Source organism: Aulonocara stuartgranti (assembly GCF_965226115.1).
Source record: "Aulonocara stuartgranti genome assembly, chromosome: 18".
Taxonomy (NCBI): domain Eukaryota; kingdom Metazoa; phylum Chordata; class Actinopteri; order Cichliformes; family Cichlidae; genus Aulonocara; species Aulonocara stuartgranti.
The window spans coordinates 8801515-8819675 of NC_138954.1; the positions used below are offsets into that span (position 1 = coordinate 8801515).

The 18161-nt window shown below is 41.4% G+C and overlaps 1 protein-coding gene across 1 annotated transcript; it reads right to left on the reverse strand.

Moving 5' to 3' along the window:
• Positions 1 to 253: 253 nt before the first annotated feature.
• On the reverse strand, positions 254 to 15563 carry jcadb (junctional cadherin 5 associated b). Its single transcript, XM_082512695.1, has 4 exons — positions 15268 to 15563; positions 8487 to 8919; positions 2581 to 6470; positions 254 to 2366 (listed from the first exon to the last, which is right to left on the reverse strand). Exons 2-4 carry the CDS (start codon positions 8810 to 8812, stop codon positions 2356 to 2358), a joined length of 4227 nt encoding a protein of 1408 aa, XP_082368821.1. The 5' UTR covers positions 8813 to 8919; positions 15268 to 15563; the 3' UTR covers positions 254 to 2355.
• Positions 15564 to 18161: the final 2598 nt, after the last annotated feature.

Below are 18161 nucleotides of genomic sequence, written 5' to 3' on the forward strand. Positions count from 1 at the left end.
GGCGACATGATTATTTCGGATTTACATGAAATGTTTGAAATACCAAGACAAAGGTCTGAGTTGATAAAAATGCTACAACTGCAAAATGCTACATAACAGTAAGTTGATGGTTAAACAGTGATGGATTCCTACAGATCTCTTAAATATGTTACACCAGTGAAACAGTCCTTTTATGAAAACAAAGAAAACCCACGTACCTGCAAACTTGTTTTAATCCAAAAGGCAATTTTTTCAATCATCGTTTAGCTTTAGACTCATAATTTAAAATTTATTTTAAAGAAACATTATGCAGATATGTGGTTTTTAGCCTAAAATTGCATCCTACATTGCATCTTTTAGTGCAATAAGCGTTAGTGACAGCACAACAATTTACACAAAATGAACACGCCGTGAGATGAAAGAAACGGAGGAAGAAAGGAGGCGGTTAGAAGGAAGAGGAAACGAAGGAAGGGTGGGAGGAAGGAAGGAAAAGAAAAAAATTCCCAATTTTATTTCTAAACATGTTTTTTTTTTGTGGAACCAACAACAGAACGATACATGATTCAAACTGGAAGACATACAAAGACAGAAATAAGACACAGGCCATGTCTGACCACCAACGTACAGCTGAGATGGATTGATGTGTCAAATATCACAAGGAGCGTCCAACACTGACTCTGTTAGCATGTGAAAGAGCACTATCAAACAGGAAATCATGGCACAATCAGAAAGTTTCCATCAGGTTTAACTCCTGCAGTGATGAACCCTTTTGCTCACTCAAACCAAAATCGTGTGATCAAGGCACACCACAGGGCCATCCCTCCTTATACCGCTCTGTTAAGATTTTAAAGCACTAGAAAATTATGTATACTCTCAATATGATACTATACACTTGTATGATACTTTCAGCTTGTTATAGGTGTGGAGAAATAAAATGTCATGGTTAAATACAAAATTTCTCTTAAAATATTTAAAATATACTTTATTTTGTACATTATGCAAACTGATTAACAATTTGATGATAACAAAAATAAATATTCCGTGAAATGTCGCCTCTTTGCGAAACAGATGTATGAACATAGATATATAAATAGATATATCTATATCTATATATATATCATGAAGTAAAGCACCCACCCCCTGTTAAGCGCCCCTATACCCTGACACGAATCCATTTCCCTGTAATATGATCTCAATGACACGTTCACACTTAAGACTCCTGACAATGGTTCCTACAGGTAGCTCCACTACACCACTGACCTGTTTTTACAATATTGCTCTACATATCTTTTTTTTTCTTGTTGTTGTTCTAAATTCCTATATCGATCTTTAATGTTTATCAAGGTTGCTTAAACCATCATTTAAACTCAATCTGTGCCCTTATTGCTTCCTGAAATTACCTGGAAATGGGAGCTATAGATTGAACTTGATCAGGGGACTAATCAGAGACTTCACCTTATCCAACCAGGAATCGCACATCTAGTTAAGAAAGGCAACTCTCCCCCTCTAAAGTAGGGCCAACGTTATCTTATAGTTTACTGATCTGTCATGCCATGTGGTATAGAGTCACTCTTCACTGAAGAGCTATGGTTGCAGAGTTATGGTTGCAGTGTGTACAAAAGCAATGAGAAAGGGCACAATGTCATTCAGTTGTTTTTTGTTTTTTTTAAAAAGAAAGGCTGATTTATCTCATCTGAAAATCAAAACAGTTCTTTAGCCAAAGACAGTGATGTCCAGTTCTAAAACAGCTGTCGCCTTACCACAATCAAATACGCAGGTTATTTTGGTGTAGTTTAAATGCAACAGAACATGTTTGTGACAATAAACCCCTCTATGTCTACATTAGGTTAAACATAAACACTTACATTCATAATCCTCAACAACTCGCCCGTAAACAAACAGAAACGTTCAGGTATGCGAAAAATGTTTTCGCTGCGGACATTTTCAGAAATTCTAGTATGCACGACAGAATTGCATAATGTCTGCCAATGAGAAAAGCATAGGGAGGATAGAATAGAAAGGACAAGCCGCTACAAGACTAACTAGTAGAAACCCTATAAGAGGATGGGGTTGGGGATGGAGGACGGATGGGGTAGTGGGTAGTCAGTTTGGGAAGGCTGGGGTGGGATTCTGGGTGGAAGTTGCCCCACAAGTTAAAGAGGCACCTCCCTTTGGCAGTGGAACAGCACTCTTAGTAGTCAACGCAGCGCCGAGGGTGAGGGTGTACACAATGCTCTTGTCGGACAAGAAGGCAATTTCAGTGTCAAGATGAGATGAAGGCATTCTAGTAGGCAGCCAGGTCACAGTGTTGGAGCTAAAAACCTCAGATGGAGATGGTGGACGCAGTCTTTCTACACTGTCTCCCCTCGGCTGGGATCATTGGGGTTCTGGGACATGAGGAAGAAAGATATTTATTCACAAAGGAGTATTTTTTTTAGCAAAAATCCATTATCTTATGAATCAAAATTGTCTAATTGGGCAAAGGTTTTCAAGCTCCAAAATCAGGAAAAATGACAAAACCGCATAAAAAAAAAAGTAAACTCTCTTATCATCTTTACATCCACCAGGCTTCACTTCTATGCCATTATAGGCAATAATTACCTGAGAGAGGTGACTCCTGTTCATCTTGCAACACTATCTCGGGGCTCTCCTGTGAGTTGGTGACCTCTTGCTCGTTGTCTTTGTCCATATGAGGAGCAGGGTCGAACTCCTCTGCTTGTTCTTCCTTGCCCTCCCCTTCTGCCTCTGTCTCCCCTTCCCCAGAGTCAGTACTCCTGATGCTTAAGCGCCTCACACGATACATAACATCCACATCTCTCATCCGGGCGAGTCGCTCAACTGCCACCCGACCTGGAGAAATAGCCAGTTTGTTCTGCAATGCTTCAATTCGCTGTGAGGGGCCCTTGCTCCTCCGCTCACCCTCCAAGCTAAGAGATAGTCTGCGGTCTAGGTTCGGGGGAACGGAAAGTGGCAGTCTATCAGGCGGAAACTCAGGTAACCCAGGGAGGTCTCGCCCTAGATGAGTCCGTAGACCAAGTCTATGCTCTGGGAGAGCAAATGGCTTCTTCTCTTGCTCCTGCTTGTCAACTGGCGTTGCATTGTCTTGTTCCTCAGTTTTCACTTCAGCTGTCCGTTTGCCTGCACTGCCTTCAGGTGTTTCTCCTGCAGTGGCTTCTTTATCTTCTGATTTTTCTTCCTCAGTTGCTGTTTCATTAACACGCTGTTCCTCTGTGACTTGGGGGTCTGTAGGCTGATCAGCTGCTAATACTGTGGCTGCAGAGGAGAGATCCTCTGTGGCTCCATCCACTGGTATGCTCTCAGCAGGATTAACTATGCATAAATTGTCCAAGTTTTCTGCCTGAGCATTGTCTGTTTTTTCACCCTCTCCCACATTCTCCTGTGTCAGTGAATGCTGCTCTGTTTTTTCAGCACACACTTCAGACCCTGACTGATTTGAACATGATGCATTTGGCTCCTCTATTTTTGTATCTTCTGATGGACTTTCTAATGCAGTGCATTGTGGCGGACTGCCATTTTGATTGGCCGAGCTGTCTGAGCTGTTCTCCTCGTGAAGTGGAGGCAATGGACCCTGTCTCATCTGATTCTCAAGCTCTCGTTTACAAATAGGACACTCCTCCTCTGATTCAGCACTGAGATCTTGAAGAGTCTCTGTGTCATTAGGTCTGGAATGGCCTGCGGATGCTTTACTGGCATCCGATGGGTCTCTAGACTGACGCAAAGTCTGGCATATGTCTTCATAATCTGGAGGACTAGTGAGTGTAGAGGCATCCTGCATGGGCTGTCTGTCTGCCCATGGCACCTCAGCTGCTGTGGTGTGCGTTGTTGGACTAAAGTCACAAAGAGGTGTTTCGATAGGTTCATCTGGCAGGTCTAATTTTACTGTCCTGCCATCGTTGCTCCTTCTGCGTGAAAGATGTGCAACAACCCTGTATTCTCTGAAGCCCGTCTCCCGAGGTGGCACCGGGAGCTCCTCCCTAAGCTGCTTGCTGAAGGTTACCGACTTTGTTGCAGGCCTGGAGAAGGCGCTCTTCACTTCCCTGTATTCTGGGTCAACAGACCAGCTTACTGCACTGCGCCTAAGGCTGCTGGGCTTGTTGAGAGGTTCTGATGTCAGTCGGATTTTGATACGCTCAGGGATCTGGACGGAACCGTTTGGGACTTTATTGCTGGCAGTACCTAGCTCCAAGATGTCTTTGTAGGCCTCGTTAAGGTCCTCAATGCACTTGTCAACACTGGGCTGTTTGCTGCTCTGTTGCTGCTGCTGATCCTGGACTTCTTTTTTAATGGTCTCCAGCTCTTTGACTGCATCCCATGGTCGCTGGGTGGCCGGTTTCAAAAGGAACGGTTCAAATTTCTCCTGTCCTGTGTTTGCTGCTGGTTTGATCTCCTCCACATTTCCTGAGGGTGGTACTGCTGGCTGCTGAGCTGTGCTCTTGTTCAGCTGGTTGGAGAAGGTGGAGGTCAGGGAGAAGGCGCTGTTGCTTGAAAGTTTTAGGCTCTTCACTCCCTTTATGGGAAAACTGAAGGCAGTGCCCACTACTCCGCCGCTATCAGGGGTTACTTCGGTGCCAGGAGGAACAGGGTCTTGTTGTGCTTCCTTGTTTTCAGGGCCAGCTTTTCGGGCCTCTGGGCTAGTTTGTGTCTCCTGGTCTCGATACTGGTTTGCAGGCCAGGATCCTGACAGCTTCAGCTCCTTGTAATGATTTATTTTAGGGGGTCTACAGGGTAGTTTTTTAAACATTTTGCTGCTTGCTCTACTGCTCGTTTTGCTGCTCGCTATGCTACCAGTTAGTGCTTGCAGCTCAGCTTCAGCTGAAGATGTGCTTTGGAGACTTTGGTTTGTTAAATGGCCAGTTTTGTTGCCACTGGGACTGTCAGCTGGGTCTGGCGACTTCTCGTTGTTATTATTCTGATCACGAATTGTCCCAGTGAGCTGCGGAGTAACAGGGACAGACACCAAACAAAAAATTGTTTCACTAAGCCTCTTTTTAAGATTCTTGGTTTTGTCTTTCTCCGGTGGTTCAGGTTGCTCTGCCTTTTTTACTTCTGTCACAGTTTCAGATACACCCTGGTCAGCCGGCTTACATGGAGGTGGCGGTGGTTTACCCAGAATAGATGAAGGTAAAAATGGAGTACGGGTTTGCTCAGAAGCTACACTGTCACTTTTTTTTATTCCCCTGTTGGGCCATCGATTACTGCTGTCGCTGTCACCGGGAGCTGTTTTTCGGGTTTCGGTATTGAGAGCTGGCCCCTGTTGGGGAGGAAAGGCACTATCATGTGTAGATTGTCCTAAAATCTTAGCGGACGGAATCTCTTTGTTGATGTTGCGCATCTTGTCTATATCTGTTAGAGAATTTCCGCCAGGCCCTCCTGAGATTTGTTTTGCTCTTGAGTCTTCAGTGGGTAACTGTCGGGCATGACCTGGTTGTTCTTCATGTCCAGAAGAAAGTACCTGTTTTCGATAGGACGCACTACGTTCTCCATAAGGTTCCAGCCAGGAACTACTTGCCTGTCTGTAAAACCACCTTCCGGGATCTGAGCTTGGCATCTGCAAAGCTTCTGCCCTCCATCTTAAGTTTGCCATTTCATTGCGGTTAACTGAAACTGCTCTTGGGGGTAGGGCTCTTCTATAAGATGGGGGTGGGATGTAGCCAGGAGGCTCCATTCCAGTGATGGCAGAGTGTTGTGCGAAATAGTCTTGTCTTAGGTCCCCACCCCTTGGATAATAGATAGGCCTGTCTTTTTGTTTGACACCCTGGTCAATAGCAAGCATTTCTGCGCTACCCCTAGTCTGCTGGTGAATCTCGTATGATGGAGGCTTTAAAGGCCTGCTGAACCTGGGCTTTGGTAAAAGTGCAACATGGCTGCTTGGCCCAATACTCCTACCCCACCGGTCCCGGCCGCCGCCATAGATGTACCTACTGTATGGCCCAGAGAAGACAGTGCTGCTTATCCTCTGTCTATCAGGTAGACTAGGCCTTGATGGAATGAGCTCTCTGCTGTCACGTCCATCAGGTGACAAAACTCTGGGAAGAGACTGAGACTTTGCTTTAGTTCTAGGGTGAAAAAAACCCTCCGGTGTCCTCAGTCGGTAGTAGTGGTCCTGAGCCCACCGTTCCCCATCCCCATCTGACAGCTGCCTTCCCAGGCCCACAGCAGGCCTCCATTCCTCTGTTCCAAGGCTCTGGCACTTCCTCTCCCCAGTCACTCTCAACTGACCAGGTCCTGCATCTGGGTCCCTTAGCCAGGAAATGTCCTCCCATAGCTGCTGCGCTTGCCTCTCTGCCCTGTATTCCTCTGCTGTGATCAGGGCCTGTGGCCTCCACGCTCCAGCAGAGGCCCTCAGCTCCCTGCCATCAGCATAGTCCAGAAGGATGCTGAAGTCCTGACCTCGCCTCCGCCAGTAGGAAACATCCCTATCGTCATGGCTCAGCGGCTCTGAATAAGTCAAACTGGGAACATCGTAGAACCTATAAAAGAAAAAATCTCAGTGTTAATAAAACAATCTAATCTTTTAACAGTGTTTCTTTCATTACAGAGGTTATTAAATGAGTTGCGGCTAAACAGCATCAGAACCATCAGGCTGCGACATACAGACAAAGAAAAAATTATCTAGAATGAAAGGAGTTAATACCTAAAACATATTTCACAATATTGTATTATCTCAGTCTATTTGATAATAGATTAAAACAATTTCATCCACTTGAAATGTGATCACTGGTAAATATTAAAAGAGGCATGCCCATGCCAGTCCCAGACATGTGCTTTTGCTTTGCCAGTATAGGTGTTCCAAACAACCTAATCAAAGAGAGCCAGCACATATGAGCCAGAAATGCTTAAGTCAGCAGCTCCAAAGTCCCCTGAAGACACCACAAAATTGCAATGCTACTGCAATATGATCTGCATATTAAATTGTGCTGACCTTATCTTGGAAACTGGTCATCTGGATGGCAAATACCACTCTTTTAAAAAAAAAATCTGACGCAAAAGAGAAAGTGGCTCTGTCCCTCTCATTATTTTATCACATACTTTAGGAACCATTTTGGCCTACAGTACATATAAAAACCTTTAAACCAAAAATACAATAAACTTTAAACCTGCATTACTGTGTTACACCCAAAGTGAAAGAGTAAACTAGAAAAAGAGCCTTTTTTAATTGTTTCTCATGTAAGTATGCATGAGCAACAATCATCCAACCAAAATCATTTGTATAATTTTAAAAACGCTTGATGAAACTAATATGAAATGGCAACTGTGTGACGAGTTACTGTTGGCAGGTTCACAACAGTGGTTCCAGTACAGTGTGATAAAGCACTGCTGCCTGGAGATAAATTTAGTTCTGGTCCCATAATCACCTCTTGGGTTTGGGATAAGGCCGTAGTGCATGCTTGCGCTGCTAAAACAATTATTTTAGATAAAATATATTACTGAAAATATATATATATATTTAATGACAACGCATCTAAAAAAAAAAGTCTATGTACACTGAGGGATTTTCCATTACACTGAATTTTAGGATTTTTTTTAATTAATTGTCATCAATAAATATTCCCCGGGTCATCACTCACATAAATGCACATTCTTAGACGCCCTGATGACAGCTGATCATAATGAGGGCGGGACTGCAGGCTTAAATGCTTGTTGAAATTCAATTGTAACCATCAGTTCTTTCAGAAAAACATATTAACTACATTTTCCCAGTGTAATTATAAAACTGTTTCATGCAAAGAATCATCTGTATATATATATATATATATATATATATATATATATATATATATATATATATGTATGCTTGATTATAAATATGTGTAATAGTTTTTAAAACGTAACATCACAAAAAGAAGACTGAATAAACAATTAGCCTCCGTCCAGTATCTGCAGTGCACTAAATCCCTGTTAGTCATTGTACTCATTCATTTAAGCAGCAAAGTCAATGGATCATCCTCAGCAGCATATGCTACTGTATGGCTGAGGGGAGCTGCGCTGTGCACACTTGCCCAGCAACATGCTTACATCACAGAGCACGTGCTGGGCGTGATTCAGTGTGCCAGTGTTTACAGTGGAGTGATTACGCGCCTGTCTTGAGGCATGTTCAGTCCTCCTCAGTTTGCTCTCTGTCTAGTGCTGCTGTTTACATCTGCCTGCCGGGTGGAGGCTGTGTAGATGATTCCAGTGCCTGGGTGGGCTCCACAGAGATGCAAACCATATCTCTGTGCAGGCATGTACACAGCTCAAACGACTGCAAAGGCACCTTTCATAATTCCTCATATCCCAGCATAAGATATGTCAGTAGTGCTGCTGCAGCCACAGTGTTCTGCAGCTCTGGAAGGAAGGGAAGAGGAGGAGAAAAAAACCCTGCGCAGTGCAGACTCAGTTTTGCATGCAATACTGACAGGCCCCAGTGAGAAGTGGGGGGAGGAAAGAGAGGGAAAGGGAAGGTGCAGGGCGTGGGGGATTGCAAAAGAGAGGGAAAAAACACTCACCCACTATCTGTAGCAAGAGAATCACCCAAGGGCTGAGTGTCACCTAGGATACCGATGCCAATTTCTTTTCTCCTTTGGTTCCTATCCCCACTCTCAATGTCTATGCTGGGGTAGCCCTTCACCAGTGCCTGCCTGCTGCCATAGATGCCAGTGATAGATGCCCCCCGGTCTGCCTCATACCCGTTCAGCGTCCCCCGGCCAGCCCTGTTGTCCACAAGTTCACGCTGGCAATCAGCAGGGCGCTTGTCAAAAGGCGTGGCAGACGGAGGGTCGCTCTTCGGCAATTTATATCCGTGCGAAATGAGAAGGTCCTCCACGCTGTACATGGTGGTGTCTCTCTCACTTCTGGGCAGGAGGGCAAAGGTGGGTGTGTTGCCTTATGCGCAGTGCTGCTGGTGGAAGCTGGAGCACGGCTGCTCAGCAGAGGCCATCACTAAAGAGAGGACAAGGGAAGAGGTAGAAGAGGATTATTTCTGCATGCAACTATATCTGAGAGGAGCCACTTTCGTAAGAAAGAAAAAGGGTGGCATTCCTTGTCAAAATGTGTTTAAACTACTTCAGCACATGCTATATTGACATCTCCACAAGTCTTTTCTTAAAATTAAACACTAACATGAGCTAAACATGAATTTTTCTCCCAGACATGATCCTGCTTCTGTCGGCAACCCCGGATGTACAGCCACAGTTTTAAAGGTGAATTTAAAGCTCACTATCTGAACACTGGAAAAAGTCTATAAACCAGAAAGTGTGTGTTATGAGCCACACCCCTTGTTCTTTCCAATGACATTTTATCAACTTTCCCAAAGTGCCTGAAACCATTATCTAATGTAACAATTGCCAAATTGAGAATTGTTCTCATCCTATTAAACCACTGTTTACATAATGATTTCTCTACCCTTTGTCAGACAGCAGTGCAGTGGAAAATTTGATAACCGCAAAGCAAGCAGGTTTTAGGTGGAATATTCGTCATCAGTCATGACAAGCACTTATTGTTCTCCAGAGACTCAGAGCAAGCAGTTATCTTAAAAGAAACTGCAACATATTCTTATATATTAAGTTATAAGAGATTAAATACCTCACCGTACAATCAGTCAGTTTCAAATATGCTTAAGTAATCACTACCAGTGTTGTTGCATCATATATCTGCCTTCTTGCTAACTTATTAGTGCTGCACACCACTCCCATATGCCATCAGAAAAAGGAAAATACTGGGTATTATATACCCAGTATAAAATAATCTACACAATATATACTTTCCCGCATGCCTGTGCTGTGTGTGAGCACACACAGTGTGAAGGTTGCCAGATTTCTTACATCCTAATGGCATCAGAAAAAAATTTGATGCATTAATGGCGTTTGATTAAATTGATTTAGGTCTTGACTCTTAAACTATAGTTCAAAGATGAAGTCTGAGTTGCAGCGTCAACAATAAAAAATTATGTGAACTTTAAATAAAAATGTGAACGTTAAAAAAAATTAAAAAAATTTTTTTTAAATACTAACAGTATTTTAATGTTTTAACTTTTACTGCTCTGATTCCAGTCGCTTATTATCATGTATGTTCTTTAATTTCTCTTAGATTTCTCTTCCCTAGAAAAAGGCCCCAATGGTCACATCATATTGTCTTTTTTTCATATATATTCTCTCACAAAGACATTGCTGGCTTAAAAATCAACCAAGCCCCAAACTTTCTAGATCACCATGCAAAGGTATAGCCATCGTCACAAATCAGCAAAAAAAGCAAAAAAAACATTTCTCGGTTTTCCAAAACTCTCTCATAATGTTGTGGTGGTTAATTAATTTCTATAAAGCAGAATACTTTGATGAGTTTTATAAAGCATAAAAAGGCGATTATTTTCATTAACAAGTTAAATGATGATTACCGTCTAAGTAAATCAACAATTTACGAGTGTGGAAAATGTCAGAAAATGGCCAGAAATGCCCATTAGGCTCAAGCCTGGTGTCATAGTATAGAGTATGAATAACATTTAAATTCCCATGATATTCTGAGTAATGATGAGTATGACATTTAAATGATTTAGACGCTATTTTTCACATGGCGTGTTTAGATTATCACACACTAAATCACAAAGGTGAGTCTTCGACTTACTTGTTCTGTTAGAAAAATCGAGACAAATAAAAAAAGAGAAAAAAAAGCAGAAACTGGGGAGTTTAGTCCTAAAAATGTCTTAAAAACTTATTCTAACATGACAGTACTTCAGTACAAAACCAGTTATTTATTTTTAGCTCAAAACAAACAGCAACAAGTAGGAAATAAATAAGACTGCTTTTGTATTGGTGCTCGAATGTAATGTAAATTTCACTGTCTGTTAGTTTGTTCATTTGTTTGTGTGTACATGTGAATGCACAACCACACCTGCCTGTCTGATATATTAATTAGTGGTTGTAACAGTCTGTCCTGTATGGAAGCTTGTTTCTGCCTCTAAAAAAAAAACAAAAAACAAGTATCCATAACTCGAAATTTCGAGTTATTTTCTTGAAATTTTGACTTATTAACTCGAAATTTCAAGAAACGTAACTCCAAATTTGGAGAAACAAATTTCGAGTTACTTTTCTTAGAGTTTCTTAGAGTTAGCTCTGCCAATCAGTAATCTACGTGAATGATGTCACTTTCTTGTTACCCGGAAGCACATGGCGCAGAGTAACGCACACTCAAAACCGGATCGCAACAAATTGGCGCTTTCGCAAGTACGTTTGCTGATAGTAACGCCATGTGATTCAGCTAATAACACAAGGATTTCATCATTTTTGAAGCCACGCTGAAAATACTCAGCAATTTGTGCATTCATGACTGAATGTAATAATGGTAGCTTAGCTGTAGCATTTGTACCTGAGGGCGTCAGCTTCCGGGTAACAAGGAAATGACGTCATTCACGTAGATTACTCATTGGCAGCGCTAATTCGAAATTTCGAGTTACTTTTGTCAAAATTTTGAGTTAATAAGTCAAAATTTTGAGTTAATAAGTCAAAATTTTGAGAAAATAATTTCGAGTTATGAATCCTTTTTTTTTTGTGGCAGAAACGGGCTTCCATAGTCCTGCCTGCAGATGACAACGGATGGCTTATAAAACATTAACAGAGTGATCAAAGGCTTTGCACACAGTAGCATTTTGGCAAATCATAGACTTGAATAGTGGCTCACTTTCCATTATGAAGGTGTCACTTAAAGGACAAGTGTGCTGTTGGATCAAAGATGTTGGTGTTAAAATATACTTATATACACAACTCATCTAGGAATTGATCATAGCCAAACACATTTACTTATCTCTGTGCTGGAAACTGCTGAATTGCAGCTCCATTAATGTTTATATTAACATAGATTAAGGGTGGAGGTCATGTGACAAAGTAAAAAACAAAAGAATTAATCTAAATCAAAGATGTGCAGACAGAGTAACATCTGACTGATAATAGTTTGCAAGGCACAAACACTGCATTTACAGGGTCTCCATGGACGTTATCAGAAAATTGTGCAGTGTGCGAGAGAAAAATGCACTTTTTTATAACTTTTAATAAAACTATATTATTTTCATCATATATAAGATGAAAATAAGCTTCTTTATATTAGTGATGCATCTTGACTCATCTCAGAAAACGGACAATTGCTGCTTTTCTTCTATCCAAAACATTATGACTATGTCATAAAAGGCCATCACATATCTTTTAATCTTACAATCCGAGATTTTTTTCTTTCTTGTTTTTTGGAAGAAACTCAGTATTCTCAATAAATATTAGAGCTCAGTCAACAAAGGCTTTTTAAGACCAATACTGGCACCAATATTTTTTGCAATTAAAAAATTGTATATTCCAATCAGCTGATACATTTTTTTCTTTCTGCAGACACACAAAACCTACAGAGATTTCCCTAATATTTCTTATTTGAAGTTGTTTATTCACTTGTTTACACTTTGCTTGGGTCAGCTGGCTGTTGTGTTTTTGGTGTTTGAAATATTTTTTGCCACAGGGAAGCTTTAGAGTGCCCTCTGCTGAACAACCCTTTTAACATGGTTGAAGGTAGCTTCACTCATCTCCTCTTTACTTTTTAAATTTAAATTTATTGGCTGATATTGATAAATCATGAAATATCTAATATCAGCTGATAATCAATTTAAGTCCACATATAAACACTACAGCTTTGTACAGGTTTTGTTTTTTTGTTTTTTTGTTTTTTACATCAAAGGGTGTTAAAGACAGCTTAAGAGAGAAAATTGTATCATTATATTATTTCATTCTCAAGGAATCAGTTTGAAATCCATCTGGGAAGCTAAAGCTTGCAAATCTCTGCCTTTTTTCATTAAAATTATTTAATTCATTCTAAATATACTTGATTGATATATCAGCTTAATGGTTTTGGTTTGCTGACAAGTAAGATGGCATTTAACAAGGTCAGCTTGATGTATTATCTGTTGTGTAACATTCATTTTATATTAAATATTACAAAATAGCGTCAGTGACAGCTAAAAGTAAGTTTCATTTATTACAACAAAATCTTGTTTACAATGCCAAATTGTTTTTTTGTTTTTTAAAATTGTGTCAATATCAGCCCTGTATTTATTCTATTACTTTTTCGTTCATTAATTTAAATGATAAAATAATTTATTTAGCTCCAAACTGGACTATGGTTACATAAATAAGCACGCTCTAACAATATTTTGAATTGTAATTACTTTATTAGTGCAATGTTACTGTAGGACACCCAGCACGCATTCCATAAAGAATCACTGCATTCAAATCATTTGGAAAATTCTTCTTTTCCTCTTTTTTCCTCTTGACCTTAATGTGACCTTAACATTTTCCCTCCATAACTTTGTCCACTTTGCAGTTAGGAGTTACCCCTGGTGTGGGAGCTTATTTTATACTGTACTATTCAGTGTAATGCTTCATATCAGCCCAAATCCTGCGGGATAATTAATGCTGTCCAGATGCAAAGAGCCCAGCAGGAAATCCCCACTTTAAAACCACACTGTATGGGACCATATTTTCAAGGACAACAGGAGTGAAAATTGATTAGCCAATTTATTAATGTCATTGAAACTTCACTGACTAAACAAGGCTAAACAGAGCCCAAAATAACATTCAAAATCAGCATGCTGAAATCTATTCTGATGTAAAAGTCCTCCAACTATTACTGGCTCTTCAAGTGGAGCGAATAGGTAGTGTGGTTAATGCAGCAAAAATCAACTCGAGAGCTTCTTGAATCAGCCAAATCCAGATCCGTGAGGACGGGCTGATATAGAAAAGTAGCTTCCTTTAACACAGAGTTTTATCAGAGAGAACCAGAGCGAGCTAGACACATGGTGGCTCTTTTTTGACAAGGTCACAGCTCCAAATGATTGCAGTGGAAATATGGCACGAGACTTTTTTTTGCATAGCAACAACAAAACTATGATTAATAATCACAACAAAGATATATTTTTTAACATAAACATCACTGATACACCAATGGGTATGAAAGGTTTGTGCCAGGAAGATGAAAAAGTAAGGTCAGCTAATGTAAAAGTTGCTGCTGAGGGTCATTCGTTAGCTGATAACGAGAGAAGTCCTTTTTCTGCTTTTGGAAACATTGAACAATTTTTATGTGAGGACTGTCTGTTGATAACTTCACTGTCTGAAAAACACAACTTTAACTTGGAGGCTGGTGCATGAATTCACTTCTAACTTAATAAATCCAATCTCACTGACCACCCTCCCACCTAAAAATCCTCCAGGAACACCCCTCCACCCGCCACCACCACCCCTCGGTGTGCAGCCAGGCCTGGAAGACTGCATGCACAGGTAGTGGTTACTGTAACGCATCAGCACTAGCAGGCAGCACCACCCTAACTGCTAAGGGAGTGTACCTACATCTTACCTAGTGACAGGGAAAACACAGCGCCACAGATCAGCCTAATCATTAAAAAAAACTGCTTAGCCTATGCAAACTCATTCAAAACACAAGTTCAGCACGTTTGCAATTAAGAGCACCCTGTGATAACTATGTCCATCAGATTCTCCGGGGAAAAAAACATCTCCCTCACCATCATTCTCCCTGGATAACTCACTGTATGAATGAATCATGATTAAAATAGAGCCGTTTTATCATAACACACAGTTATCAATAAAATATCAAGGTTGTGATAGATAGACGGATGCATTGTGCATTATGCATACAGCATGACCTATTATAGCCCTGCTATAGCCTACTGCAGCGTTATATGGCACAGCCTACATAAAATTGACTGCTATGAAATGATTTTTCAAATCAGCTCCCAGTAGGCTACCTGCTTCACCCAGTGCCGCAAGTCCAGCGCCTTCCAGAGAGAGGGGGGGTAAAAATCCTCCACCTGCACGCACCTTGAGTTGAATATATAGTCAGCGGTCATGTTTTGACGAAAGCCGCTTGGCCAAATTATAACCCCATTGCAAAAAATTCCCCGAGAAATGCACGCAGTAAAGCAGGGAGCGCACATCCCCGCCTCGCTGCCAGCACCAGCGGCGGCTCGGCGCTGTTCTGTCGAAGGGCGAACATTTTGAGGTGTGTGCAAGTTGACGCGCGGTTAACGAGGAGGTTTTGCAGATGCGAGTGTTTACCAAGACCCGCTGCCCTGCGCTACCACGAAGGCTACGTGAGCCACACACACAAAAAATAGAAAAAGAAAAAAAAAGGATAAGCAACCCCTCCCTAGAAATCTACCAGTGTCGGCAAAGCGGGAACCAGCGTGCTGCAAGGATGCCATAACACTGCAAAAACAGAATAAGGGCGTAGCAACAGAGAGACGCATACCTGGGAAGATGCTTGGCGCCGCCGTTGCAGTTCCCCTGCGCCCAGCTTCAGCTGCTGAGACTGAGAGCACTGCACAGAGCCTGAGCCGAGCATGCCTATTGGTAGGCAGAGACGCGCTGGTTGCTGGCTGCCTGGACTGGGCTCTCCTCACTACAGCTGAGGTGGGGTGGGCTCCTCACATGCAGGGAGCTAGAGAAAAGGGATGTCAGAATGGTTTCTTCCAAACTGTTTCTCCTAACTTTCCTTTTTTTTTTTCATAGCAACACTCTTTTTTCTTTTTTTTTCATTCAGTGCTGCTTATAGGCTTGAATGATAAGTACAGACTTAAGGAGTGTGAGGTCTGTCTCCCACTGCCACAAGTGTTTAATGCACTAAATGTTGAAGGAGCCACACCTTTTATGTTTCTGCAGGAAAGGTCAGACACTGCTTGTGCTGAAGTTTGCTGCATTGCTAAACCGATTTGCAATTACCGCTCTATCTTTCCCAGTTTTCCCATATTTTGTTTGTATTGATACCCATGCGTCCCTTTGCCATTAAGTTTTAGATGTGCAGTATGGCAGCGAGCAGTACCGCACCCTTGGTGATGTTGATGACTCGTCACTGTGTGTGTGTCCCCCTCCCATCCAATGCCAAGACAGCTTGGCTAATTAAATGTGCTGGGCTCAGGCCTTCCTGTGCCAACTGTGGCATGCTGCACTCTGAGGGATCCCTCATTCGGAGGAGTGATGGGACATCGTGCCGTCCCAGAGATCCACTCACTGATGAGGAAGTGTTGTAACCTGCTCAAAGCCATTCACAGTTTTGTTTGTACTCATTTACAGGAGCAGAACCAGCACTGGTTGCCCAGTGGTTCCCAGTTACTGAGCACTGGAACACATGAAATGTACTATATACAAAATTTATAATTGCTGGACACTACACTAGAGCACCAGCACCTCAAAAACCAAAACAGCAAAGCTTTAGCAGTACATCATCGTGTCACGTCTGTGACAATATACTGACATTGTAGCATTGATGGGCTCACCCTTGTGGTCTGTCGTAACACTGGTGATATTTTTATAACTCAATGGAACTGTACAAATAGTGTCCTTTCAATAAAAGGTGTAAGATGTAACCCTTGGGTACAGGGATAGTCAATAACTTTTTAAAATATTGTTTTATTATTATTCGTTCGTACATTTTGGAGACGGAGTTGCATTTGTATTGCACTTTTCTAGCCATACTGACCAGTCAAAGCTTCATCTGTCTCACATCTGCATGTATTGGATAATTTCTAATCGCCACTTAACCTAAAATATGAGTCTTTACGCTGTGGGAGAAAACCACACCCCAGTGGCAAGCAACAGTTTTAACCTCTGCACCAGCCTGCCTATGACATACAAGAAAGACTCAGAATGAGACTTTTCCAAATGTATTGAATGTGTTTTCTTTAACTGAAATAAACAGTTAATAACTAAGAGTACAATTAATATTTGACCTAATTTCTGAGCACAGTCAGTATATTGATATTGTACATTAAAGTCTACAATAAACTGTCTACAAATTGCATTAATCACATTCAGAGCATTGCATGTGCTGGCCCCTGCTTAAATATTATAGCAGTCGGCCTTGTTGATTCACCTTTGAAGTGTTTCATGCACTTATTTTAAATCGAGCACACAGATTGGAGATTTTAGCACCTCTGGTTTTTGTGTTTTAGCCCATCGGGTTGACTGGACGTGTGCCGTGCACGTTTGTTTGCATTTAAGCAGGCGTGTAAGAATAAATGCTTGTGTGTGTGTGTGTGCACTAGATGTGTGTATTTTATCCAGATTGTGAAACCCTTTGTAACTGTATGTTTTAAATTTTATTTTTTTGTACTATTTCTGTCTGAGTGTTGCAGCTTCATCTCTGAAAAACCGCACTAATTTTGACTGCTCTTATTTTTGTTTTGGCTTCACGGGGTGTCACTCTTTAGTTGTTTTCTCTCATGAACCTCACACAAAATTTGGCAAATCCAATTTGAATACCTGGAGATTGTCATTGTGAAACACTTTCTCACCAGTGGAAATACTCCAGTTTGGTTTATGCGATGGGTAGATTATACAGGACACACTAAACATAGCATTCTACTATTTTTGTCACATGAGATAAATCAGACACTGTAAAAGTGACCATGCAAATGGTATATGGACATAGATCTAAATTGGATATTTGCGATCCGCCCCGTGAATGTTTGATAATGTCTGAAAACTTTCAGAGCTGCAGTGCAGCGAAAATAAAATTGATTTATTCACTTCATGGATGTGAGGAGTGCCGGTGTGAAGTGAAATTCCTTTCTTGTCCGACAAAAGCATTGTGTACATCCTCACCCTCAGGGTTGCATGGACTAGTAAGAGTGCTGCTCCACTGCCAAAGGGAGGTGCCGCTTAAACTTCCACCCAGAATCCCTCCCCAGCCTTCCCAAACTGACTATCCACTACCCCATCGGTCCTCCATGCCCAGCCCCATCCTCTTATAAGATTTCTACTAGTTAGTCTTCTTGTAGCGACTTGTGCTTTCTATTCTATCCTGCCTATGCAGAGTAAGGTCCATTTAATGTTCCATCCATCTAAATTGGACATTTGCGTTCTTACATATAGCTCTGCGCCGTGAATGTCTGATAATGTCTGCAAACTTTCAGAGCTGCAGTGCAGTGAAAATAAAATTGATTTATTCACATCATGAATGTGAGGAGTGCCGGCGGTCTCAAGAGAAGGCGCTGCCATGCACTTTCATGGTAAACACATGATACATTGGTACACTAAAACCTAAAACATGCAACACTAAAGCTTAGATTACAACAAATACAGAATGGGTGTGTAATCTCTATTAACGCCATGTCTTCACATAGCAAATGATTGTTTTCTGCTATA